The following is a 27,795-nucleotide window of genomic DNA, read 5'->3' on the forward strand; positions in this document are numbered from 1 at the left end:
CCCCACCCTCTTCTCGGTGCCGCGGCGCGCGAGCCCCCTCCCAGGCACCCCAGTGCTTCCCTGCGCTTTCCATTCCGGGAGTTTCCGCCTCGGCTTCTCCGGGTCCTCTTGTCATCCCCTGGGTTCCCCCAGATCCTCACCCCTCCACACACACACTCCCCCTTCCTAGAGGTTCCACCTTTGGACTGTCTCCTTGGCAGCTTTTTTCGTTTCCAAAGGGTCCCCCTGCTGTCTTCTCCTGGGCTCCTGGCCCCCTCCTCTTTCCCCGGACCCCTCCCTCCTCTTGATCCGGCGGGAACAGTGCCCTGACTTGAGGGTAGGATCCCTGGCTAGGCTCTTGGGGCCTGTCTGGGCTGGGGTTCCTGGGAAGATCGGCCCAGGGTCCGAGGCTCCGGACCCTGCCCGTGTCCTTTGCGTCTTGATGGGCCGGAGAGCCGGATCTGATGAGGTCCGGGCTGGAGATCTAGAAAAGTTGGCTCCCGGTCGGAAGGAGCATAGCTGCCGCTCCTTGGGGTTCATGATGATTCTGCTCCTTTCTTTGACTGCCTCTTGCCCTTGGTCTGGACTGGAGTGAACCAAGGGCTAGTTCTTAGCTGATGCAACTGCTGCCTTTTTTGGGAAGGAGGAGAAATGGTTGGGGGTGTCGACAACCTCCTCCTGATGGGGACTTGCCTGGAAGGGTGGGGCCGTTTTTCGGTGACCACACTCTGACGCCTCTTCCCCAGGAAGCCTTTTGGGGATGAGGTGTGAGGATGGAGAGGGAGAGAGCTTGGTGAGGGAAAGCGAATTTTGGCCTCAATGGCGGAGGATGGGTTTGAGGGAGCTGAGAGGCTACCAGAGGCCTCTCCCACCTTTTCCATTAGGAGGACCTTAAACCTCTGCCAAACTGTTTCCTGCCCTCTGAGCAGACAGACTAGCAGACAGACAGACTGAAGGCAGGAGGAGGGCTGCTGGTGGTGATACTTCCTGTGGAGGAGATGGGGGAGTGGGAGTTTGTGCAGAGGGCCTGGGCAGTCAGTGCCCGTGGCTCAGTCACACTGGCATTGCCTTCGTGAAGGTCAGGTCTTCTTCTGGCTCACGGGGAGAGGCAAGGACAGGTGACTTGTGGTGGAGGACTGGCTTTTGGAGAGATGCTGGGGCATGAATCACCAGCCTTGGCTTCCCTGTCTTCTCGGTTTGAGAGATTCCTTGGGGTTGGGTCTGATGCCCCTCTGCCTGTGGGCTGTGGGACACAGAGCAGGATCCAAGAATGTTTATGACTTCTCCTGGGAATTCAGCTAGGTGGTTTGCACTCCATCTCTTGGGCACACCCGCTAGGAAGCAGTTTCCTCTGCAAACTTTGAACGGCCTTTCTGGACTGTGGGGTATCCTGAGGACTGCCCTGGTAGGTCAGAACCAGGGGAGGTCGCTGGGCCTTGGGTGGCTGCCTGGCTTGGCTCGGACCTCCCCTATAGGAGCTGGAGGGAAGGAATCAACCTGGTTCCCCACTCCCTCTCCTGAGAGTGGAGGTGATGCCAGGTTTCCACATGGGGACCCTGAGGCATGGGCTAATGGTATAAGACCTCATGGGGAGTCAGGTGGGATGGATATGGGGCCCTAGAGCCCAGCACACCATCTCGCCACCCCTTGACTCATTCATTCATTCATTCATTCAGTCAGTCAGTCAGTCATCCTTTAGTAAGTGCTTGGCCTGTGCCAGGAATAGTGGTAAGAGAACACAGTCCCTGGCCTCCTCTGAGCTGCCATCTAAGACGAGAGGCAGATAGGGAAACAGCAATACGGTGGCCAGTGTAATAATGGCGACACAGAGACAGCCCAGAGGAAGGAGGCATCAGCTCTGGGGGAATATGCAGGGGTGGTCAGCCTGTGTTTCTTGGAATAGGAGGGACTAGAAGAATCAGTGACAGGGAGTCCAGAGCCGGAGTTCTGGTCCGGGCTCTGCCACGGGCGAGTGACTGGACAGCCCAGCGTCGGTGGGCATCCCCATCCTTGCCGAGGAGGGTGGGTAGGGGCAGAGGCCGGTTTGGATGGCCTCTGTGCCTCTGCAGCGCTAAGTGCTTTACGGTCACAGTCACCTGAGTGGGGTTGCTGGCTTATTGACCTGTCCCCCTGTGAGGCTGGAGGCTGCCTTCTGCTTCTTTTCTCCCAGTGGAGTGCCTGGTGCTGAGTAGATGTGATAAATGCTCAGTGGCATCTGTGGTTGCAAGGCTCCACAGTCCCTCAAAGAGCCGTTCGGGTCCCTTTGTCTGCCTGTGTCCCCTCTTCCCCCACTTCCTCCTTCCTGCTAACTCCTCCTTCTCCTCGGGCCACACTCCCAGCTCCTGGCTGGTGGAGGTGCTCCCCCTTCCCCTGCAGTGGTCTGATCACACTTCTCTCCCTACCCTGCCAGCTTGTCTTGTTCACGCGTGTAAGCAGTTCTGAGCAGAGTGCCTGGCATGTAAGTAGATGCTCGCTCAATGCTCCTTGACTAATCAGTGATGGTTGGAGTTGTGTTTGAGTCGAAGTGGTGTGTCTGGGCTGAGGCTGTGTCTTTGCCTGGATGCAGCTCACCCCACCATAGCTCATCTCTCCCCACTTCCCACGTCCAGTGGGATCTAGCCAGGCCAAAGCACTCAGCGTTCTCTAGATGTCACGTTCTCTCCCCTCCAGGCAAACATACTGTTCCTTCTGCCTGGAATTCTCTCTCCCCAACTCCTCCTCTTCCTCGGGAGTCAACTCAGGCAGCACTTTTTCCAGGGAGCCTTCCCTGACCCCCTTGGTCAGGGTCCAGTGGTTCTCCCATGTTCCCATAGCTTCTGGGTTCCGCCCAGCAGAGCCCTGGGCTCTCAAGAGCCAGCCGTCATTTTTGACTTGGCGTGTCCCCAGTAGACTGTCCAATTCTCTCTTGTCAGCCCAGAGCCCAGCCCAGGGCCTGGCACCGGTCAGGTGCTGAGAAAACGGCCGCACAGCAGGTAACGCTGATAGTCACACTCAGCCCTGTTGACGTAGCTCTTGCTTCCTCGTAGGGAGGGAGCTTCCATGGAGCGAAAGGAATGCCAGGACCCTGCCCAGACAGATGTGGGCCAGCCTCAGCGCCGACAGCCAACACGCAGATAGCAGAGCCGTCCACGGGGTAAGGACTGGGCCCCTCTCCCTCCAGGTCAGCCACCGCCTCCGGTCAGGTGCCTTCCCCACCCTGGGGAGCACAGGGCAGTGTTTCCTTCTCTGTGGTCCTTTGCTCTTATCGCTGTAGGTCCAAGGCATCTAGGGCAGAGGTGGTGGGAGACAGAACTCTTCCTCCTTCTCCTGCCTCAGTGGCCAGCTGAGAAGTATATGGTTGCTGGACTCTTTGAACGCCGATGTCAAGCTTCGTTGCGAACCTCTGTTTTTTCTCGCTCAGCCCAGATCTTGTCAGTCTGGATTGTTGCTGCTGTCTTGTGATCACATTTCCCAAGGTGTGTTCCATGGAACACCAGTTTTTTTGGTCACGGTGGCTAGATAAGTCTGGAAAAAATAACTTATTGTCTTTGCCGCAGGACTTCTCAGAGCCTTGAACACATTGACCTGAGTATGATGAGGATCTGAGAGGGAGCTAGCAGGTCGTGTTTCCCCACACTCGCTTGATCACGTGGACATATTTGGGGACTGGTTTCTTGGCCTACACTTTGGTTCCCAAAGGCAGGAGAGGGCACTGGTTAGGACCCAAATTTTGTAGTCACACCTGGGTTTGAGTCCCAGCTGTCACGTGCTTGAGGAGTGACTCTGGGCCAGTCACTGTACTTCTCTGAGCTTCAGTTTCCTTATCTATAAAAGGAGATAATATTAGCACCTTCCCTTCCTTTAGGATATTTTCAAAATTAAATATGTTGATAGAGGGAAGGCACTTAGCAGAGTGTGCATCCCAGAATGTGCTCCCTAATCATAGGGGGGTGTGTGTAGACTGCTTTATAATTCGTAAAACACGCCCTCATCAATGATCTCCTTTGGTCATTTGAAGAAGCTCACGCAATGGCCTTTATCCCATGTACAGATGTGGAAACAGGCTCAGAGGGAGGAAGCCACTTGTCCCAAATCTTCAGGAAGGAAGGCAGGGACATGGGACTTGAACTAGACCCCAGGATCCTGAGCCAGGGTCCTCTATCCTGTGCCCGAGACCTCCCTGCATCCGCCTCCCAGCTCGACTTTTTGTTAAGGAAGACCTGGCCGTCCCCAGCTTGGATTTTAAAAGAAAGTTATCTTCTTATTTTTGTTTTGTAATTACTCATACAGTTGAAGTTCATTATAGGTTCTTCTGTTTTGATCTTAGTGTCACATGGAAAGAGAACGTCTCCTGTGATCCCCATCTCCAGAGGTGCGAAGGGGAGGGGTGCGCCCTTCCACGGTCTTATTACCATTTGCTTGTTTTTCCAAAATTGAGTGCTGTTAGAGCCGCTGGTTCCTACTTCCTCTTGCTCCGTTCACTGGTTCAGGCTGGACCTCTCTCCCAGGCCAGCAGGGATGCGTGAGTCCTGTCAGCAGGGCCGATACCTGCCCGCCCGCCCACATTCTCACGTCTGGGGTTTTTGAGCTCCTTGTCGGGCATTGGGGCATTCGCAGCAGTGGAGGGGGTGGGAAGTGCCTGGTGGGTGATGTTGTTGACGCTCCTGTTTATTGGGACAAGGTCACCAGATCCCGGCCCTGCCCTGTAGGAGTTTCCTGTTGGTTTTGAGGAATTCTGCCCCCTGCAGAGAGGAGGCCTGAGCCGAAGCCTTGCTGGCTGCTGTGAGCAGGAAGCAGCGGGTCCTGCTTATCTGGGAGCAGAATTCCTCCTCCGGGCCAGAGACGCTGGAGGGTGGCACGCTGGCCTGAGAGCTTTTGGCCTCCAGGTTTTAGCCTCCGCTGTCTGCCTGAGGCAGGGGTCGGGGTGGGGGGTAGGGAGGGACATGCATGAGTTCTTGCCTTTGCCTGAGTCTGGCTCTGACTCAGTTTACCCAGGCAATTCCTGGTGGAAGCCTCAGTCTTTGTCCCCTTGGAATGCTCCTTTCAGGTTTTCGCCTTGAGGGTGGGCAGGCGAGGAGAAGGCAGAGGGGCTGCCCTGTGACCCGGGTCTAAAGACACTCTGTTGGGGGGCTGGCCCCGTGGCCGAGTGGTTAAGTTCATGCGCTCTGCTTCGGCAGCCCAGGGTTTTGCCGGTTCGGATCCTGGGCGCGGACATGGCACCGCTCATCAGGCCACGCTGAGGCAGCGTCCCACATGCCACAGCTAGAAGGACCCAGACCTAAAAGTATACAACTATGTACCAGGAGGCTTTGGGAAGAAAAAGGAAAAAATAAAATCTTTAAAGTTGCTCTGCTGGGGCTCAGGCGACCTCAAGATGGGATTCGGCAGGAGGATTTCTGGCCTGGCAGCCTGGTTTCGTGGAGCCGGGAGAGCGTGGTTTGGAGGATCAAGCTGGAAGTGGGGTCTGTGCCACCACTCCCTGTCCCCTCCCTGGTGCCCCCTCAGCTCACTGTCCTCACCCTCTCCCTCTCCTGAGTTTCTTCCTCCCCTTCTTTCCCTGGAGTCTCTTTTTCTTTCTCCCATGAGGCCCTCCTGGCAGGGAGCCCCAGGAGCTGGCCCGGTAGACGATGCCCAGCCCCTCCGCCTTCCCCTCCTTCCAGCAGCAGGACCCGCATGGCCTGGGCTCGTCCTCAGTGGCTGTGGGCCTCGTGCTAGGCTGCGTGCCGGTTCCCTGCAGACCTTTACCAGCTTGCCCGCCACAGCTCCTGTGGGAGGAGGGCCACCATGTCACAGGCAGGGTAGGAGACCAAGGCTCGGAGGCACTTGCCCAAAGTTGTACAACTTAGGTGGCACAGCCAGGACTCGAACCCTCTTTGCCTCAGCAGCCTGTGCTCTCTCTATCCCACTTTCTACTTCCCTTTTTCTCTAGGTTCCCAGAGTCACCCAGGAGCTTGCTAACAGTGCCGGTTCCCCTGGGTCCACCAGCACACGGCTGCAGAGTCAGAGCCTGGGGGCGGGCCCGGGAATCAGCTCGTTGAAGAAGCTCCCAGGCTTTCGCGAGGCAGGCCGCAGACCCTGCCGGGGTACACTGCCCAGGGCGACCCTGCAGCCCCGGGCCCCAGCTCTGGTGAGGTCCGTCCGCCGCCAGAACTGACACCTTGGGAGTGGAAGCAGGGCTGAGCTTCCTGCAGGATGGTGGCTTATCGTGACTTCCCAGTGTGTGTTGGAGGTTAGCCTTCCCTCCTCGAGGATGTGTGGGGCGAGGTTTCTCGAAGGGCTTTTACTCCCAGCCACAAACATCCTCTGCTCTCTTTCCCAACACGTTTCTGCTGCATCTCGCATCTCGTAGCAAGTTCTATGTTTAACTGTCTCTTGAGGGCCGAAAACCTCAGAATTAAATAGGCTGCTGCACGATAGCCTCATGCCTGGAGCGGCCTCCACCGGAACCAAGCTGACTGTAAAATTCCACGGCTTCACGCGCCACCTGGACACCCTCAGAGGTGCTGCTGCCAGGCTCCCGCCCTCTGACAGATTCGGCGAGCTGACCCAGGCGCTGACCAAGCTGGGGCAGGGCGGCGCAGGAATCCTGCCCTTCACAGCTCCCAGCCGGCACTCAGCATCAGGGTCCCCGCCCAGAGAGCCGGGCCCCTCAGTCCCAGTCCCAGGGGGCTCGGCAGAAACTGCATCTGCAGCCCCCCTCGGGGGCTCCTGTCCACGTTTCATAACCTGTCCAGGAAGGCAGTGCTGGGGGCCAGTCAAGCCCCGTCTCCAAGGCCCGTCTGCCCCAATGGGCCCAGGCCGGACACCTGGCTTCTGGCCCCAAACCCAGAGCTGGGCTCCCTTCCAAAGTTTCCTTAAAGCCATACCTGAGAGACCAGAGGCATCTGAGCATGGCCTGCGAGGGTTCGCTGCAGAGGCCTTGAGTCCATATACTGTTAGGAAAATTGGGTGTTGTCCCACAAAGCATTTCTAGCGTTCTAGGTGCCCAGGGAAGTCCAGGAGACCTGCTTGCCTTTGAGGCAGATTGGCATGATGGAAAGTCAGACCTGGGATGCTCTTTCCCACCATCCTCTAGCTGTGTGGCCTTGGGCAGGTCACTTAACCTCTCTGGACCTCAGACTTCGCACCCATAAAGGGACTGATAAAACCTGTCATTAATATTAACAGCAGCTAACGTTACAGTCTTACTTTGTGGCAGGCACTGGGCCAAAAGCTTCCCATGGACTGGCTCATTCAGTCCTCGCTACAACCCTGTGAGGAGTAAACTCGTCAGCCGTTTTATAGATGAGGAAACCAGAGCCCCAGAGGTGAAGTGACTTTCCCAAAGTCACACGCTGGTGAAGTGGGGAGCCACCTCACTGATGCGCGTGGAGATCAGGAGCTGAGGCGGAGGGAGTGCTGGGTGCAGTGCTGGCACACAGTGCATGTCAGGGACCGGGAGCTCGAATGCCAGCCTGGTGGCGTGAGGGGAAGGCCTGGCCTGCTGCCTTGTGTGCTTGGCGTGGGGAGCCAGTGGGAGGAGCCCCAGCTGGGTGTCCCTCACCTGTCACCCTTCACCTTGAAAGGCTGGCCACACCCTTGCTAGTTTTCGTGAGGACAGACCTGTTTGGGAGGCCCAGCTCGAGTGTGAGAGCAGTTTGGAACTGAAACTTGTTTCCTCTGCCTCCTGCCCCAACTGTCTCCCCTCTTCCTTTCCCCCGGAAGTGAGGGTGTGCCCTTCTATGCAGGGTGAGCACCAAACCAGGCAGCGCCCCCAGCCGCTGACTCACCCCAGACAAGTGTGGGGGCCCAGAGGGCCACGCTCTGCTCTTGGGTGGGTGGGGGCTGTGTCACCAGATGACGAGATGAGACCTCTCCTCCCCCTCCTGGCTCTGGGACCAAAGGAGGCCACTGAGCAAGGAGCAGATTCACAGGCCCGGAGCTCTCCCAGGACAAGGCCAGTGACCCAGAGTCTTCCTTGGGCCTCTTGGGAATGGCCCTTCCCCCGGGACGGGGCTGGAGGAACAGCCTTCCCGAGAGCGGCGGAGCGGGGCCGCCTCCCGCCTCCCCCCTGCCCGGGAAGTCTTCCCAGCATTGCTGTTTGGGCTTTAACAAAAGGCTCTCTGTGCCATGTTTACCCGCGGCCCGACCCGCCTGCCACGCTCAGGTGTGAGCGCCAAGCCTCTGGGACGAGGGGTGGCGTGTCAGGCCTGGACTCCCTTCCCCGTCCATAAGGAGCGTCCGGAGGAAGTCAACAGCGCAGCCCAGGCCTGACACCTAAGGGGTGGTTCTGAGAGCAAATCGCCAGCTCTCTCCTTTCGTCCTTTCCCGGGGTCCTGACCCTGCGAGGGTCCCCAGAAGTCCACGCTCCTGAGTGTGGTCGGTGAGTCCTGGAGGCTCTGGGGGCCCCTGGCCGTCTGGTCTGTGCTCGGTGGTGTTTGTCCTTGCGGCTCAGCCCTCACCTGGGTGTCCCCCTACTGAATGCTGGAGGGTTTTCTGCGATGGCAGGTGGGTTGTAGTAACTATAGCTCCGCTTCCTCTGTGCCAGGTGTTGGACCGTCAACGTTAGACGGTGTTATTTTCAATTCTCACAATAGGCTTCCGGGATGGGTACCGTAACGTTCCCATTTTACAGTTGAGGAAACTGAGGCTCCGAGAGGACACGTCGTTTGTCGCAGGGTCTGAGCTCACCCCACCGCTTCCCTGTAGGGAGGCGTCCTGTTGAGGAGCCCGTGTCCCTGGGGAGGGCAGGCACGGGCGTGCTAACCTTTCTCTAACCTCAGAAACCACGTGGTGAGGGAGCTCTTCTGTTTTTTTCCCAAGTATTTTTTCTACTCAGAAGCACTAAATTTCAATCATAGGAGAATGTATAATGTAGACGACCCTCTACAACCTTACCCACCCTCAGACCCACCCACATAGAGTTCTGTGTATATCTTTCCAGATGTTTCTATGTTTACAGTGATAAGTTTGTTGCTGACATAATTTTTTAAAACAAGAATGGGATCCTACCTGTTTCCCCTAATTTTTGTTATTATAGTGAAATATATATAACGTAAAATTTAACATCTTAATCATTTTTAAGTGTACAGTTCAGTGGCATTTAGTTACGTTCAAACATTATGCAACTGTCACCACCATCCACCTCCAGAACTTTTTTCATTGTGCAGAATTGCAGCTCTGCACTGTTGGACACTAACTCCCCTTCATCCCCTCCCCCGGCCCCTGGTAGCCCCTGTTCTACTTTCTGTCTATGAATCTGACGACTCTGGGTGCCTCCTGTGGTTGGGATCAGCAGTGTTTGTCCTTTTGTGACTGGCTTCTTCCATGGATCATACATTTTATATCCTGGGCAGCTTTTTTTTTTTTGAGGAATATTAGCCCTGAGCTAACATCTGCTGCCAATCCTCCCTCTTTTTTTTTTTTTTTTTTTTTTTTTGCCGAGGAAGGCTGGCCCTGAGCTAACATCGGTGCCCATCTTCTCTCCTTTTTATGTGGGATGCCTGCCACAGCATGGCTTGCCAAGCAGTGTATAGGTCCACACCTGGGATCCGAACCACTGCACCACCGGGCCAGCCACCCCTTTTTTCTTTTTTTTTTTTTTTACTACTCAATATCTCTTGGACATCTTTTGCATCACTGTATACAGATCTATGAGGTAGGGAGCATTATTCTCATTTCAAAGTTGCCAGAACACAGGCTCGGGCTAAACAATTTGCCTGAGGTCAGGGAATTAGCTCATCCTGGAGCTGGATTTGAACCTGTGTGCTCCTGACTCCAGCGCTCTTGGCTTTGCACTCCTCGACACCCGCCTGCCACCGAGGGGATGATAAGGCTGTCTGGGTTGCTTTATCTGACTCCCCTGGGACAGGGCTGCTCCAGCCCTGCCGCAGGAACCTGGTCGCGCTCCTCCCCACCTGCGTGTGCTGCACTGTGGGAAGGGGCTAGCTTCTTCCTACCCACTTCCGCGCGTCTCCCTGGGGCCGGGCGGGTGGACCAGGCTGGGTGCTGCTGCCCCGTGCTGGCTGTAGTATCCTCAGAGGCCACAGGTGCTGCTGCGCCAGGGAGGAGCAGGCCAGTTGCAAGGAGGAGCCGAATCTGCTGCCCTGGCAATTGGTCCACGCGGTAGCCGCTGCCTCCCGCTGAACCTGGCCCAGGTGAGGACCAGAGGGAGCACCAGCCAGGAGGAGCAAGAACGGATGATTGTTTTGGTAATTTGTATGCAATAGTTTAAGCACAGAGAAAAGTATAAAACTAGAACAGATGTCTTTGTATGCAGGACTCAGCTTTGTCAGACCTTAAGGTTTTGCAATAATTGCTTCAGATACACACACTCTCTCTCAAATTATTTCAGACACAATCCCATCCTCCTCCCTCTCTCTGGGTGAAATTATTATCTTGATTTTGGGGCTCTCCACACATGTTTTTATAGCTTCCCTACACTTGGATAGATAGGTTGTAGAAAACCTTATATAGTGTGCGTATTATTCTACAGCTTGTTTTTTGGCTCAGCGTTGTTTTTGATGTCTATCCATGTGGATATGTATAGCTGTGGTTCGTTGACTTTCATTGCTTTCACGTTCCGTTGTATGATTAGAGCAATTTATCTTTTCTCCTGCTGATGGACATTTCGGTTGTTGCTAATTTTTTACTGTTAGGAACAACTCTTAGTGAGCATTCTTGTCGGTGCCTTTCCAGGGCTTCACACTTATGCATAAAGCGACTCTCTAAGGTCTGTAACTAGGAGAGAAATTGCTGGATTGTGGGATGTGTGCATCCTCATCTAGGATTTCAGCATTTTTGCCAGTTGCAGGGAGTGGAATATGTTGTAATTTGCATTCCCTGACTGGTAATGAGGTTAAGAATTATTTCACGCCTCAATTTCCATTTGTGTTTTTTTCCTGTGAATTGTCTATTTTTTCCTATTGGCTTGCCTTTGTGTGTGTTTGTAGGAGTTCTGTATTCTGGATGTTAATCCTTTGCTAGTTACGTTGCTGTCAGTGCTGCTCACTCCTAGTGACCCTGTGGATAGTGGAGCAGAACCCTGCCTGGTCCTCTGACCTTCTGGCGCTATCAGACAGTGCTCCTATTGTCTGCTGTTCATAGGGTTTTCATGGCCAGTTTTTCGGAAGTGGATAGCGAGGTCCTTCTTCCTAGTCTGTCTTATTCTGGAAGTCCACCATGGGTGACCCTGCTGGTATTTGAAATACTGGTGGCATAGCTTTCGGCATCACAGCAACACAGAGCCACCGCAGTGTGACAACCTGCAGACGGGTGGTGTGATTCCCTGGCCGGAAATAAACCCGGGTTGCAGTGGTCAGAGCACCGAATCCTAACCACCAGGCCAAGTCTGTGGGTTCTTTTCGCTTTCTTTTTCTTGTATCCTTTGATGTGCATACATTGTAAATTTAATGTGATCGGTATATCAGTCTTTTCCTGTGATGGTTCATACTCTTTGTGATGAGAAATCCTTCCCTGTCTTAAAGGCATTAAGATGGTCTTTTAGACTTTTTCTTTAAATGTTTTCAGGTTTGCCTAGGTGTTTAAGTCACTGGAATTTATTTTCGTGTGAGGAGGTAGATGGGCTATGCTTTTTTTGTGTATGTAACCGACAGCCGGCTCTGTTTATGGACGCCCATTCTTTCCCCCTGACCTGCAGAGCCAACACTGTCATGTCTAATTTTCCAGAAATTTGGGTGTCTGTTTCTAGGCTTACTCTTCTGTGCCTTTGGCCCACCAATCTACCCCTCCATCAGCACCACGTTGGCTGAATTCCTATAGCTTTGTAGTAAGCTTCCTCCCACCTTGTTCTTCCAAGTTGTCTTAGCTCTTCTTGATCCTTTAGAATTATGATTTTAAAAAATCTTTTTTCTTAATTACCTGAGTAACATGTGCTTATGAGAGAAAATACAGGTAAGTTTGGGGTGAAAAAAGATTATAAGTAGCAGTCTAATCTCACTGCCAATATTGTTCAAATATATATACATATGTGTATGTATAAAACTTAGCGCAGAAGCGTTGCTCTGTCACGGTTTTGTCTCCTACCTGTTGCATTTCACACACTTTGGACGTTTTCTCATTAAGTCATGAAACGTTTTGCTCTAACGTGTTCCGTTATTTCGTGGTTTTCCATCATCTGATCATTTAATAAATATTCAACCGTTCACTTAATACCGGGCATCTGGGTCGTTTACAGTTTTCCTGGGGTATAAATAACACTGGGATGAACATCCCAGTCTTTCCCAGACAGTGGCCGTCCTCCCTCCTGACACTTCTCCATCCCGGGCTCTGCACAGGGCTGGGATGAATCTAGAGGGTCCGGCAGGGTACCCAGCCTCCTCACTCCCCCCGACCCCTCGGCGGTCCCTTGCCCACTGCCTCCCTAGCTTTACTGGGGTGCAGCCAGCAGTCTCCCCCCTCACTGGTGGGTGCTAATCCCCGACCTCTAGGAGGGCACAGCCTCCAGCTTAAAGTGACACATCTTTCTGGAAGACGGGGAGTTAGCTAGACCAGAGCTCGGAGGACAGCGGCACGTGCCTTTTTGTCTTTTCTCAGCCGCCCTGATTTCAACCCTTTAATCTTTGTCCTGTTCAGAATCCTGTCCAAATTCTCCATGTCTTGGGGCAGAGACCTGACCTGACCCGGCTCCCCATCGCCCGCTCAGAGCTACAAAAGAAAATCCAATCCCCACACTGGGGGCCAGTTTTTTCTTTCTTTTTTTTTTTTGGCTCTATTTATTTTAAATTCTGTGCTATTTTTCAATCACAAAGATAATGCATGCTGGTAACAAATTACAGTTTCCTTTCATTCTGCCCCTATTCCCACTCTTAAGAGGGAGCCTTCCCCACCGTGCGGGGAATGTTGGTCGAAGGTTTATCAAAATGGGATTGTCTTTATTTATTATTCTGGATCTCGCTTTTTTTCAAAATGACATTACTTACAGAGCTACTTTGTTCCACTGAGAGGGCCCTGTTACATTCGAGTGACTCCTTCAATGTCCCAGGATGTGCTGATTGCCCACCTGCCGTGTGCCAGGCCTTAGCTAACTCTGTGTCTGCGAGCCCCGTGGGTGGTCTCCTTCTTGCGTTTCCTTCCTTCATGCTCTGGGTCTGCACACTTTTCGTTCACCCGTCAACGGTCTGTTGAAGTCAGGATTGCAGGCTTGTGTCTGTTTTAGCCCCATTCCATGCATGGGGGGCCTAAGACTCAGAGAGGTGAAGTCACCTGTCCAGTGTCACTCCACTGCTGGGTGGCAGAGCCCAGACTGGCCCCGGCTGTCCCTCTGCCTTTAAGCTCTCATCACCGCTGCTCAGCACTTGCTGTCCACCTGCCCGAGGTCGCACACACAGCAGTTTGGGAAACCTCATTCCTATGACTTCTTGATAGTCCTGGGAGTTTGGCAGGGCGTCTGTTACTGTGCCTGTTTTATGGGTGGGGAGGCCAAGGGGCCAAGAGGGGATGGAGTCCTGGCTCTTGGACAGCGCCTCTCCCTCCCTCCTGGCTGGCTGGCAGAACCGGCCGGGACAAGGGTGTCTGTGGCGGCGTCAGGGCTCCAGAGCTGGAGCCCTGCCCTCTGACCTGGGGGTGGGCTGCAGTCAGTGTAAGGGAGGCACCAGGGTGGGCAGGAGCCTGGGATCACACGCTGCTTGGTACCTTGACCACCTTTTACAAAACATGGCACATCCATGACACATTCTCTGCTCCCTTCCAGATGGGGAAACTGAGGCCCTGGGGGAGAAGCTGTCGCACTGCCTGCAGGAAACTTCCTGAAGAGGACGCTTTCCATAACTGGGACTAAAGGTCCCCAGTGCCCTGAATCTGCCCCTTTCCCTTAGGGGTGCTCTCCTGACCGCACCCAGATGTGCCCCGGGGCAGCTGTCAGGTGGGATCTGCTCCATCTGAACGGCCCCCCGGAGGTGCTGCTTGTCTGGCGCCATCACAGATCCGGGTTTGAAGGTGGCCTCTGTCACTTACAGGCGGTGTGAAGTCGGGCACATGACTTGTCTCCCTGAGCCTCAGTTTCCCTATCTAGAAAATGGACATGAAGAATATTATTCAGCCTTAAAAAAGAAGGAAAGTCTGACACATGCTACAACACGGATGAAATTTGAGGACATTATGTTAAGTGAAATAAGCCAGTCACAAAAGGACAAGTGCTGTATGATTCCACTTCTGTGAGATACTGGCGTTGTCAGAGTCATAGGGATGGAAGGCGGAACGGTGTTTGCTGGGGTCAGGGGGTAATGGGGAGTCATTGTTTAGTGGGGATAGTTTCTGTTTTGCAAGATAAAAAGAGTTCTGGATGGTGGTGATGGTTGTACAACAATGTGAATATACTTCATGCCACTGAACTGTACACCTACAAATGGTTGAAATGGTAAACCTTATGTGTATTTTACCCCAATAAAGAAAGAATTTTGAGGGAAAAAATGGCTGCAAAAACTATAGGCCTTCTGGGCTTGTGAGGGTTCTGGGTTGGCCTTTGTCATCAGTCTGGGAACCAGCAGCTGCTCCAGCTGAGGGTGTGTAGTCACCTTGAGCTCCTGGGTGGGTCCCTGCCCTGGAGCTCCCTTCCTGGGCTCCGGCTGCTTCCCCCGGGCCCTCAGGGTTGGGCAGGGGCAGGGAGAGCCCGGAGCCACGCCTCTGCTGCGTCCCTCGGCCCCACCCTCCCAGCCCGCATCCACCTGAAACTCTGCCACCCCCCCATCCCTTCCCTGTGCCCCATTCCTGTCCCGGCCCCCTCACAGGCGCTCTCTTGAGACCCGCTGAATTTATTGAGCACCTACTGTGTGCTGAAGACTCCCATCCTCAAGGAGCATCTGACCTTACCCGGGTGATGGGTGATGAGGAGGGTGAGGACAGATGACATCAGCCAAAACCATCTGCCCGCCCCACTCTGCCCTGAATGCTTTAAAGGCGTGAATTCGTGGACTCCTCCCAGTGGCCCTCTGAGGTACTGTCCTATTGTGTTTGTGAAGAACCTGAGGCCGACAGCCGGTGAGGACCTTGCCCAAGGCCGTGCAGCAAGGCCCAGGCTGCAGGCGGCCAAGCCCAGGCCTGCACCTACGTCTCCGGCAGCAGCCACTCCAGAGGGGCCCTGGCCACCTCCTCCTCCTTGGCACCCCTGGGGGCTAGAGCCTGGGGTTTGGTGCCTGCACCTGCTTTCTAGATTCCCCCCAAAACCCCATCAGAGAGGGGCAGTGGCTTGTCCAGGGTCTCACAGTGAGTTGGAGGCAGAAACCTGGGTGCAGCGAGAGGGCGACCCCCTCAGACAGGTCACCCACATGAGGCCAGGCCTGCGCTGGACTCCCAGTCCTGCCCTTTTAACCTCCGTGACCTGGGCCCCAGCTCTGCCCCTCTGAACCTCCGTGGCCTCCTCTGCGCAGTGGAATGGTGACACCAGGGGGGAGCCTCAGGGACCGGCACAGGACTGTCGCCTCCACGAAGCCCTTCTCAGCGGGAGGGTGGCATTTGTCCCTCCTCTTGCAGCCAGGGCTGCCCCTGTCCCCACACAGGGTCCAGTTTTTCCGGCCTTCGTCTGTCTCTCCCACCTGCCTACGTGCTCACACTAGACCGAGAGGCAGACACACCTTAGTCACTCTTGTTGCCCCCAGGGGACCTAGCCCAGGGCTGCACCGAGAGCTCGCCATGTGCTTCCAGACTGGGTGTTGCGGGTGAGGGCGGTAAGAGCCATCATACCGGAAGGGACTGGCTGTTCTGCCTCTCTGAGCCTCAGGCTCCCTCACCTGTAAGGGAGCTGTGAACCTTCCCGCTTCAGAGCCAGCAGGAATCGGGAAGGCCACACGGGCAGAGCCCAGGACTGCGGGCCCAGGTGCAGCTCCTGCCTAAGAGCTGGCACTCCAGTGGGTCGACACACCCACTCCCCTCCCAACTGGTGAGGCAGCAACCACATCCTGCCTGGTCATACATGGCCCCCACCCCCCGTGTCTGTCATCCTGCTGTGACAGTCTCCTTCTGGACTCTCCAGGGCAGGCTGTTGCATGCCCTCAGGCCCTCTGTCTTGGCCCCTCCTTCCTTCCGGTCCCCAATCTTTGGGCGCCTGCCTGGATGTGCACTCGGGGATCCGGGAAGGGAGGGACGAGTATGCGGGTGTCTTTCAGCTGGAGGCCAGCCGTGTGATTCAGCAGGCCCTCCCTGGAGTGCCACTTTCCCAGGAGTGTGGGTGGCGTGAGGAGCCAGCTGGTCATTAGAGGGCCCGGGCCTTCCTGGGGGGTGGTCACTCACCCTGGCCTCTGAGTCCTGGCCTTAGCAGCAGGGCTGACCCCTGGGCTGGAGCCGCCGGCCAGGGCGGGTGGTGGTGTCTGCTGGCCCCGTGGTGACCTGAGCTCTGGGAAACCCCAGGGGGTGGGGATGCTGGACTCCTGCCCGTGTGTGGGGCCTCAGGCAGGTGGACAGGGTGCCTGCGCAGTGGTGAGGACCTGGACAGGGAGGTGGAGAGACAGGCCTGGGCTTGGTCTCGGCTCTGCCCTGAGTGGTACAGGGGGCTTGGGCAGGTGACTTCACCTCCCTGAGCCCTAGTTCCCTCATCTGTGGAATGGGGACACAGATAGGCCCTACATCTGGGCTTCCAAGGGATTCCATGAGGCAATTCCACATGGGGTAAGGGCTGGCCTAGCGCCTGGCACATGTCCATCTGTTAAGTGCCCCGCTTCCCTCCCAGGGTCTGGCTTGCCTTCCTCCTGTCCTCCCCACCCATCCCTGTGTGTTCTAGACATACGGCCTGGGAAGCATTTGACTTTTGCAGGGAGGCCCTGTTTTCTGAAGTGTTCGTTACCATGGTCATTATTAATATTACCAGTAATCAGAATGAGGTGGCCCAGTCCCATAACCTGGGCCCCCTTGTTCTTCTCCCAAAAGAACAGACCCATTTGTCAAAACACAAGTATGTAGGGGGCTGGCCCCACGCATAGTGGTTAAGTTTGGCACACTCTGCTTCAGCAGCCCAAGTTCACAGGTTCAGATCCTGGGTATGGACCTACACCACTCGTCAGCCATGCTGTGGGGGCATCCCACATGCAAAATACAGGGACGTTGACACAGATTTAAAATGTAGATTCTAGATTAGAAAATAGGGAGTAAAGTAAAATCACACTATTATTTAAAAAAATATACACAAAAAGAACCAGAAGGTTATTACTCCGTGAAAAGTCAGCAGTGGGTAACCCAGGCCAGTGTTCTTCAAGGAATTTCTCTTGTGGTCCTTATGCTTTTTTATATTTTCCCAGCATTCTCCAGGGAACATCCAGTACGTTTTTTATCTTGTTACAGCCTCACAGGCTGTTCGTTACAAGCAGCATATCGTGGCAGGGCGGTCCTGGACGAGGTGATCCGAGGACGGGATTCCTTCCACAGGATTATTTTGTCGTACAGCTCCTGGATGTCACTGGCTGGATTTCCTGAATGTGGCAAATCATTTGTGGCACTGAAGTCACATGTTAAAAATCAGATTCCCAGGCTCTGCCGGAGACCTGCCCAGTTGGACTTTCGGGGAGAATCTGCTGCTGTCGATTTAGTTTCTTTATACACACCCACGTAGACGCACACAGCCAGAGATGATTTTACAGAAATGCATAAGTGTGATCATGTCATCCAGCTTGGGCTGGATAACCGTCTGGTTTTCTTGTCCTCCCCCTGTGTGGCCCCTCCCCCGGGAGCCTGTCATTACACCTGCTGTGTGTGTGTCCTTCCGGTTTCCCCTTGGAGTTCCCAGAATCCTGTATGGACATAACTGCATGCACACAGGTACAACTTTTAAAACCTCCCTGTTTTTCCTACAAAAGTGAGTGCATATTAAACTCTGTCTTCCGCATTTGGCTTTTCTCACACTCCGCATAAATCTCTTTGGGTCACTGGTGCAACTTCACGGCGGCTGGTTCCTAGTGAGCCGGGAGTTTTCGCCAAGCCCCTCTGGTCGGTCTGATCATTAGGAAGATGGGGTCTAGACCGGAATTCCGAATGCTCTTGCTGGAAAGCAGGGGCTGCCCCTGTGAGGCTGCAGGAGCATCTGTCAGCGTGGGCCCTGACCTCAGTGCTCGGTCTTCCGTCTGTTAAGTGGGGAGGCTGCCTGCCTTCCCCTGGGGTGGTTTCCCAGCCTCCCAGGACCATGTGGTTTCTGGAGAAAGGCCAATCCATGGGCCGCCCGATGAGTGGCAAAGCTATGACTCCCAGCTAAACTACAGGTGGAATTTTGGATCACGGCCCCGTTGTCTCCTTCCCCTGACCCCTGGATCCCAGAAAGGCAGGCCACCCTGCAGTAACCCCTTGCTGTGGTCTGTTTCAGGTTGAACCATGATTCCAGTGACAGAGCTCCGCTACTTTGCGGACACGCAGCCAGCGTACCGGATCCTGAAGCCGTGGTGGGACGTGTTCACCGACTACATCTCCATCGTCATGCTGATGATCGCAGTCTTTGGGGGCACGCTGCAGGTCACCCAGGACAAGATGATCTGCCTGCCTTGTAAGTGGGTCACCAAGGACTCCTGCAATGACTCTTTCCGAGGCTGGGCAGCCCCTGGCCCAGAGCCCACCTACCCCAACTCCACGGTCCTTCCAGCCCCTGATACAGGCCCCACGGGCATCAAGTACGACCTAGACCGGCACCAGTACAACTACGTGGACGCCGTGTGCTATGAGAACCGCCTGCACTGGTTCGCCAAGTACTTCCCCTACCTGGTGCTTCTGCACACGCTCATCTTCCTGGCCTGCAGCAACTTCTGGTTCAAGTTCCCACGCACCAGCTCGAAGCTGGAACACTTCGTCTCTATCCTGCTTAAGTGCTTCGACTCGCCCTGGACCACGCGGGCCCTGTCGGAGACAGTAGTGGAGGAGAGTGACCCCAAGCCGGCCTTCAGCAAGATGAACGGCTCCATGGACAAGAAATCGTCAACAGTCAGCGAGGACGTGGAGGCCACTGTACCCATGCTGCAGCGGACCAAGTCTCGGATCGAGCAGGGCATCGTGGACCGCTCGGAGACGGGCGTGCTGGACAAGAAGGAGGGGGAGCAAGCCAAGGCGCTATTTGAGAAGGTGAAGAAATTTCGGACCCACGTGGAGGAGGGGGACATCGTATACCGCCTCTACATGCGTCAGACCATCATCAAGGTGATCAAGTTCATCCTCATCATCTGCTACACCGTCTACTACGTGCACAACATCAAGTTCGACGTGGACTGCACTGTGGACATTGAGAGCCTAACCGGCTACCGCACCTACCGGTGTGCCCACCCCCTGGCCACGCTCTTCAAGATCCTGGCGTCCTTCTACATCAGCCTGGTCATCTTCTACGGCCTCATCTGCATGTACACGCTGTGGTGGATGCTGCGGCGCTCGCTCAAGAAGTACTCGTTCGAGTCCATTCGCGAGGAGAGCAGCTACAGCGACATCCCCGACGTCAAGAACGACTTTGCCTTCATGCTGCACCTCATCGACCAGTACGACCCGCTCTACTCGAAGCGCTTTGCTGTCTTCCTGTCAGAGGTGAGCGAGAACAAGCTGAGGCAGCTGAACCTCAACAACGAGTGGACGCTGGACAAGCTGCGGCAGCGGCTCACCAAGAATGCGCAGGACAAGTTGGAGCTGCACCTGTTCATGCTCAGCGGCATCCCCGACACTGTGTTTGACCTGGTGGAGCTGGAGGTTCTGAAGCTGGAGCTCATCCCCGACGTCACCATCCCGCCCAGCATCGCTCAGCTCACGGGCCTCAAGGAGCTGTGGCTCTACCACACAGCAGCCAAGATCGAGGCGCCCGCCCTGGCCTTCCTGCGTGAGAACTTGCGGGCACTGCACATCAAGTTCACGGACATCAAGGAGATCCCGCTGTGGATCTACAGCCTGAAGACGCTGGAGGAGCTGCACCTGACGGGCAACCTGAGCGCAGAGAACAACCGCTACATCGTCATCGACGGGCTGCGTGAGCTCAAGCGCCTCAAGGTGCTGCGGCTCAAGAGCAACCTGAGCAAGCTGCCCCAGGTGGTCACAGATGTGGGCGTGCACCTGCAGAAGCTGTCCATCAACAACGAGGGCACCAAGCTCATCGTCCTCAACAGCCTCAAGAAGATGGTGAACCTGACGGAGCTCGAGCTGATCCGCTGCGACCTGGAGCGCATCCCCCACTCCATCTTCAGCCTCCACAACCTGCAGGAGATCGACCTCAAGGACAATAACCTCAAGACCATCGAGGAGATCATCAGCTTCCAGCACCTGCACCGCCTCACCTGCCTTAAGCTGTGGTACAACCACATTGCCTACATCCCCATCCAGATCGGCAACCTCACCAACCTCGAGCGCCTCTACCTGAACCGCAACAAGATCGAGAAGATCCCCACCCAGCTCTTCTACTGCCGCAAGCTGCGCTACCTGGACCTCAGCCACAACAACCTGACCTTCCTCCCCGCTGACATTGGCCTCCTACAGAACCTCCAGAATCTGGCCGTCACGGCCAACCGGGTGAGTGGCCCTGCAGCAGCTCCATACACGGGCTAGCAGGCAAACTGGCCGTGGCCCATGGTGGGGGTGCTCAGGAGGCCCAGTGTCGCTGGACCATCAGGTGCGCCCAGCTTTGGAGTGCTCACCTGTGGTTCCCACAGCCACCCAGGATGAGCTTGTTGAAAATACAAATTTCTGGGCCCCACCCCAGACCTGCTAAATCAGCATCTCTGGAGTTGGGAGCCTGTCTTTGTCACAGAATGCTGCAGAGTTCTCCTGCCAGGAGGGATGGTGTGGTCAGATGGGACCTGTCCCCAAGGTGACCTTGCGCTGGATCCTCATAGGCAGGCATGTGCATGGGGAGGAGGTCCAAGGCCTGTGTTCTCTCTCACACCCCTTTCCTGTTTGCGTCGTAGGGGTGGTAGAGGGCAGAGTTGGGCTTAGTTGGGGCTGGCTTGTCACCATCTGCCTTTCTGGAGAAGAAATTGTGTAAACCCCTGCGGGCCAGCAGTGTGGGAGGCCATGCCCTAGAGATACTCTTGAGACCGTTGGCAACCCCTCTGCACCAGCCCTTGCCTGGCCAGGGAAGCCCCCCACTGAGGGGCCCCTCCACGGAGGCAGGTGAGTGGGGCGGAGGGCAGGGTGCTCCTACGGCTTTATGGAAACAAAGCTGTAGCCACTCGGGGGACCTTCCCCTGCCCACCTGTCCTGGGGACCTGCAGGGACGTTGACATTAGGAAGAACAGATCTTCTGTGTCCATACCTTCATGCTGGAGACTCTCAGAGTGAGAGTGAGGCGGGTGGTGTGGATGCCCGAGGCCAGGGGCTGGGAGACGGGGGAGACCCGATGCAGTGGCCACCTCTGCGCCTCCATTGCACGCAGCAGCACGAAGCAGCCCCATGGTTTATGGAGCACTTGCTCTGTGTCAACCCTGTGCTGGGCACAATGCCGCCAGCATCTTGTAGGGTCCTCGCAGCAGGAGCTCTCCAGAGGCTCAGGCCTAGAGGCAGGTGGCCCCTGCAATGCCCCTGCCCAGGAAAGGATGTACCTTCTCCAGCCTCACTCAGAGTGGAGAGTCCGGGCACCCCAGACCTCTGACTGCTTCAAAGCCCCCCTCCCCTCTTCCCTAAGCCTCTCTAAGGGCAAACCAACCTGTCTCCTCCATATATCAGAGATTGTGACGAGTCCCTCCTCCCTTCCCCAGATCGTGACTCTGCACATGTGAGAGTGTGCGAAGGCGAAGGTCAGGTCCTAGGTTGCTTTACTCTGGAGAATCTGCCCCCAGGACCTGGCACAGGCTCCTGATCAGGAAAATTGGACTCCTGGGGAGAAGCCACGTTTGGCGAGCACTGGACAACCCAACCCCTTCTTTAATATGTGGAGGGAGCAAGTGGCTCCCAGAGCACAGCGTGGGGCCAGATTGCCCCTGGAGTTGGTTCAGGCTTGGACACCCCACGACTTTCTGTGACACCTGCTCTGTCCTTGAACTGTGTGCCCTGGGGCTTGACGGGCCCTCCTACTGGGTGGAGGGTGCAGCCGGCCTCCAGCCTGGCTCCCCGTCCTCACCCCCAGCTCCTCACCCCCAGCTTGCCTGTTAGGTCAGGCCTGTTGGCTGAGGTCAGCCCTCAGGAAAGGAGCTGGCGGCAGGCGCGCCATCCTGAGGAAGGAGACCATCTGGCATGGTTTACTGTGCTGCTTACTCACATCCTGTTCCCGCCCCGACCCTGGAACGCCAGCGGCCTTCGAGGGAGAAGAGCTCCCGGGCCAGTCCTGTTCTGGCTCCTCCTGTTCAGCTGGAGCCCTTCTCCCTGCTCCCTGTCGGGTCTGGGGGTGTTGGAGACAGGACCGTAAGGGCCAGGCAGGGCCGGGCTGGGTGGGTGTGGCCCGGCTTAGGCCCTCGGCCACTGTTTTCCCAAGCTCAAACTCCTACCAATGAATATTTTGACAAGGCAGGCACTCATTCATTTGTCCACTCGTTCATTTGTCCACTTATTCATTCCTTTGTTCATTGATTTGGCAAATGTTTTTGAGCACTCCTAGTGTGGAGCAAGGTGCCCAGGACACAGGGATGAACAAGACCCCTGGGCTGCCCATCCTAAGCTCACCCTCTCGTCGGGAGAGACAAGTAACCAGCGGTTAGCACAGTGCGGCAAGAGCTACCTGGGAGCACAGAGGAGGGCCTCAACCCAGACTTAACTGAAGGCAGGTGGCCTCCTGGAGGAAGGGACCTTTCACCTGGCCCTGAAGGATGAGGAGGAGTTAGCCAGGGGACGAGGAAAGGGAGAGGCCAGTACCCTTCTGTCCCTGAGGAACTGGAAGCTGGCGGGAGGAGCGGTGAGCTGGAAGTTGGACTTTTCCTTCAGGGCGGGGGCCAGGCTGTCCTCCAGGGCCTGTAGGAGCGTGATTGTATCTTCCTTATTCCATGTGCACTCCCCCTGCCGGGCCATAACCTCTGATGACAAAGACCTTAGCTCTCCCATCAATGCCTGACGTGCAGCAGATGTTTACCGAAGTCTTGCTGACTGAGCAGATGCAGGAACGAGCTGACTTGCGATCAGAGAGGCTGTTCTTGCTGCAGCAGGAAGGGCTGGGTTTGAGGAGGCAGGAGGAGAGGTCAAGAGCGGATGAGGCCTGGAGGCAAAGGCTGCCAGGGGTGGAGAGAGACGTGGGCGGATCTGGGGGAGACTGGAGGCAGACTCCGCAGGTTGTGGGCTGTGTTTGATGGGGGAAGCCGGGGAGGTCTGAGGTGACTCGAGGTTTCTTGCTTGGCTCCCTGGGCAGATGGAGGAGCATTGAGACAGGACGCAGGCTCTCAGAAAAGGTTTTCAGAGAGGAGAGTGTGTGTCCGTGTTGGGTGTCTGGGGCCCCTGGGATGTCCAAGAGGCCATGTTGAGGCAGGCTGAAGCTCAAGAGTCATCGCCCCAGGCCTCATGGGTGAAGAGGGCTCCTTGATGAGGGAAAGGATAGAGGGGGAAGGAAGGGAGTCTGGCTCGAGCCTTCGAGATGGAGGGCGGAGGAGAAAGGCCAGGCAGAGGCGTGTGGGCTCACAGCACATGGTGCAGTCGGGTGAAAGGAGACCAGGTTCAGGTTCAGTGGATTAGGAGTGACAGCTGGTGACTCTGGCCAGACAGTTTCAGGGGTGGACGGGGCAGAAGCCAGATCATGGTGGGCTGAGGAGAGAGACAGCGTTTGTCAAGATGGTTTGTCAGGAAGTCGGAGAGTGATGGAGCAGCCCTAGAAGGCTCCTGGAAGGGTTGTCTGGGAGGGTTGCAGACCTGAGGCCACTTCACTGCTGATGGGGGAGCCACTGAGGTCCTTGAGGAGGTAGGAGAGAGGGGGATTGGGGGTGACAGGAAACGACTTCAAGCCTTCAGCAAACGAGCGACACCTTGGCAGGACGGACAGGTCCAAAGGACAAGTGTGGCTCTGGTGACATGCTGAGCCCCTGAGGCCATCTTCTCTTTTCCCTCTGGGGCCTGGAGAGAGCTCACTGGCTGGGGCGTGGGGTGTTCTGGGCTATTCTGGGGAGCGAGCATTTCAGGGAGGGAGCTCTGGAGCCAGGCCGACCTCATATGAACCCCAGCTCTGCTACTCACTGGCCGGAGCCTTTCCCACTGCCTCTGACAACTGTGTGGTCAGAGGAGGCCGCTGCGGGTGAGAGCGGGGTCCCTGCGAGGCTCGGGTGCCTCAGTCCTGCCAGAGCCCACTTCCCGTCTGTCCTCTCACCTTCATGTCCCTGAACTTCAGCTGTGTTGGCTGGGAAGCCACCTCTGCCCCATTCTTGACCACTGGGCACAATGGTGGCAATTTTGGAGGCCTGAGTCAGGCATCTCCTTTAAAATGTCCACATGGCCCAGCCGTGGCCACACTGACTTCCCTGCTGGGAAGGGCAAGTTCCTCACCTGGAACCAGCGTCCTCTCCCAAAAACAGACAGAGAGGATGAGAGCCTGGGAGGTCCAGGTCTGCCCAGAGGTCCTCAGCCACAGAACATCCGAGCCGAGAGGTGTTTCTATCCTGCCCTTTCATTCTACAGATGGGGAAACTGAGGCCCGGGGAGGGAAAGAGCCTTGCCCAGGGTTACACTGCCAAGGGACTCTGAATGGCCAATACTGGCCCCCCTGCGCTCACGATCAGCCTGTGACTTGACAGACGAGGAAAGTGAGGCCCAGGAAGGGGAAGCGCCCTATTTGGCAGAATGGGGATACAACGCGGCCCTGAGTTGGAGGGAGCAAGCCTTGCACCCTCTCCTGCCCCTTGCTGGCTGTGCGGCCTCGGACACGCTGCCTCTCACCTCTCCAGACCTCAGCCTCCTCAGCAGGAAAATGGGGACAGCGACAGAGCAAGCCCAGAGAGGTTATGGTAGTCTTCCCATCGTCCTCACATGCGATCGGAGCCCAAGTCTCCTGGCTGCTGCCCTGCTGGTAGGGTCTGTCCTGCCCATCATTTCTGGAGGAGATCGTTTCAGGGCAATAGGCTCCATAAGAACCCTGAGCACTCACAGAAGGGTAGGGAAGAACCTGGTGTTTGTGGAGCTCTTCCTGTTTGCCAGCAGACTCAGCATGTCCCCCCGCGGGCCACAGTGTTCTTGCTCCACCAGCAGTGTAGACAGTGGGCTGTTGAACCCATGGGTTCAAATCTTGGCTCCACCACTTTCCAGCTGTGAACCTCTGGGCTTCTTCAGGGCCTCAGTTATCCCACCTGTTAAATGGAAGGAGTCTCTACAGAGTATTTACAGGTAGTCCTGAGGGTTCAATGAGTTAATAGTTATCAGTGCTCAGAGCGAGACTGCCACGGAGTAAGCTGCTTATGGGTGTTGCCCATTATTCAGGTTTTGTAAAATCAGAAGGAAGGGACTCTGAATGGCCAATACTGGCCCCCCTGTGCTCACGATCAGCCTGTGACTTGACAGACGAGGAAAGTGAGGCCCAGGAAGGGGAAGCGACACAGCCAGGGTTCTCACCTCTGTTGTTGAGCTCTCTCTAGTTCTCAGAAACAGTTTGGGGTGTGGAATGTTCTCAGCGTTCCACTCTGCTTTCATAGCTTGCTCTTAAACCAGGCAGGACCGACAGCCTAGCTCCTGGTGAGTCCTGGGCAGTGGAGGAGGGGGATTGGTAGTAGCTGGCTCGTGTGATATGCTTCTTAGGGTGCCAGGTGCTAGGAGACAGCAGGGAGCAAGGCGGACCCAGTCCTGCCCTCTCAGAGCCCACAGTCCCGGTGTGACAGGCGATCAAGCAGTCTCACCATAGAGGGACCAGTGCTGGGGGGGTGGGGGTGCCGTAGGTTACCCAGGAGGTCATGGAAGGCTTCCTGGAGGAAGTGACTCCAGAACCAGGACCTAAAGTACAGGTGGAAGTGAGCCAGACTTTGGTCTAGAGTGTGCTGGTGCCTGGGGCCCAAGGGCCTCAGAGAAGGTGCTGGTACCTGGGGGAGGGAGGGAGGAGGGAAGGGAAGCCTCAGGCCTGGAGGCCCCGGGTCTGAGCCTGGCTCACCTCACTTTGGCCCCTGCTCCTTCCCCTCCAGATCGAAGCGCTGCCCCCGGAGCTCTTCCAGTGCCGGAAACTGCGGGCCCTGCACCTGGGCAACAACGTGCTGCAGTCGCTGCCCTCGAGGGTGGGCGAGCTGACCAACCTGACCCAGATCGAGCTGCGGGGCAACCGGCTGGAGTGCCTGCCCGTGGAGCTGGGCGAGTGCCCGCTGCTCAAGCGCAGTGGCCTGGTGGTGGAGGAGGACCTGTTCAACACCCTGCCGCCCGAGGTCAAGGAACGGCTCTGGAGGGCCGACAAGGAGCAGGCCTGAGCACAGGCGGGCAGCTGAGCACGGAGCCAGCCCTGAGCGGCCAGCAGCAGGACCCTGAGGAGTCCGCAGGCCCAGGAACCCAGAAACCCCGGGACTACCATCCCGGAGCCAGATGCGAGCTGGGCCTGGTGACAGGACAGTACCTAAGGGGCTGGCCCCTTCTCTCCCTCTGAGACACGTGCCCCTGGGCAGGCGCCTTGGGGGATCAGAGACCTGTAGTCCATCCCAGAGCACGGTATTCGGACAATCAGGGCCTCCTCCCTGGAGGCCACCTCTGCCCCAGAGGCTGAGCCAGTGCCAGAGGTCCAGGGACATCTACTTAGCTCTTGGTATTTATTTTTCTCCACCTCATGTCCCCTCCTTGCAGATAACTTATACATTCCCGTGGAAGCTCAGCTCGGATGGGGGTGTTGGAGGAAGGGTGGGCTGTGTCGCCTTCTCCTTTTTTGGTGATGCTGTGGCATGTACTGCCCACTCAGAGTGAGCAGAGTGTTCCAGTGCAAAGCACCTGTGGGGCAGTTGCCCAGTGGTGCTGGGTGGGCTTTGGCGGCAGGGCCTGTGGGAGAGCAGGCTGCCAGGTGGAAAGGCCAGGCCTGGGACTTGCCTCATCCATTTTAGATATTGGGTTTTTTTTTTTAAGTAAAAAAAAAATTTTTTTAAGCTTTGAAAATTGAGGGTTTGGGTATTAAAAAGAAAAAACTTAAAAAAAAGACACTAAAGGCCAGTGAGTTGGGGTCTCAGGGTGGGGCAGCATTGTCCTTCAGCAGACCAGCAAGACCTGAATTGTGTCTCCTCCTCTCTTGTGGGCACAGGCTGCAGGATGTCTTCCGAATCTGCTGTGACCTTGGTCCAGGAGTTCTGTTTGTTCCTCTCCTAGGGTGGGGATTTTTGTTTTGTTTTTGGTGTCTTGTTTTCTTTCTCCTCCATGTGTCTTGGCAGGCGCTCATTTCCGAGGCTGTTGGCCAAAGGGAATGTTCTGGAGCCGCCAAGAAGGGGGGAGACGTGGGCTGACAAATTCCTGGATGAACGGTGCTCCATCCCACCCTCCCTCATCGCAGTGTTAAGGAGCTGAGAGGAGCTACCTCTCCCGGACTTTGCCTTCCCACCTTGTGTGTCATGAATTTGCCACCGCTAGCCTCAGCTGCTTACATCAGCCCTGTCACCACCTGGTCCCTGAGAACAGACTGTTGGAGGTGGGGTCGTGGGTGGGGAGGTCACCACTGGGAGGGCAGGCTCCCCACGTTTGGGTTCCAGTTTCTGTCCCAGGCGCCCGGTGCACACAGCCCCTTAGGGCCTGGGGGTGGGAAGCCAGCTCGCTTTAGATCAGTCACTGGGGTTCCCGCCTTAGAAGGGTCCCCACCTTAGATCACTCACTTGGACACTAAGGCACGTTTTAGCGTCTCTTGTCTTAATGATTATGTCCATTTGTCTGTCCATTTGTGTTTTCTGCATCATGTCGGCAGATGTAATCCTCAGAAATAATGCACACTGGCCTCTGACAACCATGAAGCAATCTGTTACATGTGGGTCTGAACTTGTACACTTGGTTCAAACATCAAATAAACCTATAACAGAAAGTACCTCTGGAGGCCTCCATCTCGTGGGGGTCCCTTCC

At 55.9% G+C, this 27,795-nt stretch overlaps 1 protein-coding gene across 7 annotated transcripts in view; it reads left to right on the top strand.

The window, feature by feature from the left end:
* LRRC8A (leucine rich repeat containing 8 VRAC subunit A) overlaps window positions 1–27,760 on the top strand; it is a 28,078-nt gene extending 318 nt beyond the window's left edge. The window contains exons 1-5 of one of the 7 annotated variants that reach the window (XM_046664207.1): window positions 90–316; window positions 2,390–2,437; window positions 3,006–3,112; window positions 18,239–20,403; window positions 25,905–27,760. In XM_046664207.1, the coding sequence (XP_046520163.1) occupies window positions 18,247–20,403; window positions 25,905–26,180 (2,433 nt within the window). In that variant the 5' untranslated portion in view covers window positions 90–316; window positions 2,390–2,437; window positions 3,006–3,112; window positions 18,239–18,246 and the 3' untranslated portion in view covers window positions 26,181–27,760. Of the gene's footprint in view, window positions 1–89; window positions 317–356; window positions 2,438–3,005; window positions 3,140–7,871; window positions 7,895–18,238; window positions 20,404–25,904 lie in introns of those variants that run through there. The other 6 variants (XM_046664218.1, XM_046664198.1, XM_046664227.1 and 3 more) reach the window with 6 other exon arrangements.
* The last annotated feature ends 35 nt before the right edge of the window (window positions 27,761–27,795 follow it).

This window comes from Equus quagga, chromosome 1, assembly GCF_021613505.1.
Source record: "Equus quagga isolate Etosha38 chromosome 1, UCLA_HA_Equagga_1.0, whole genome shotgun sequence".
NCBI lineage: Eukaryota > Metazoa > Chordata > Mammalia > Perissodactyla > Equidae > Equus > Equus quagga.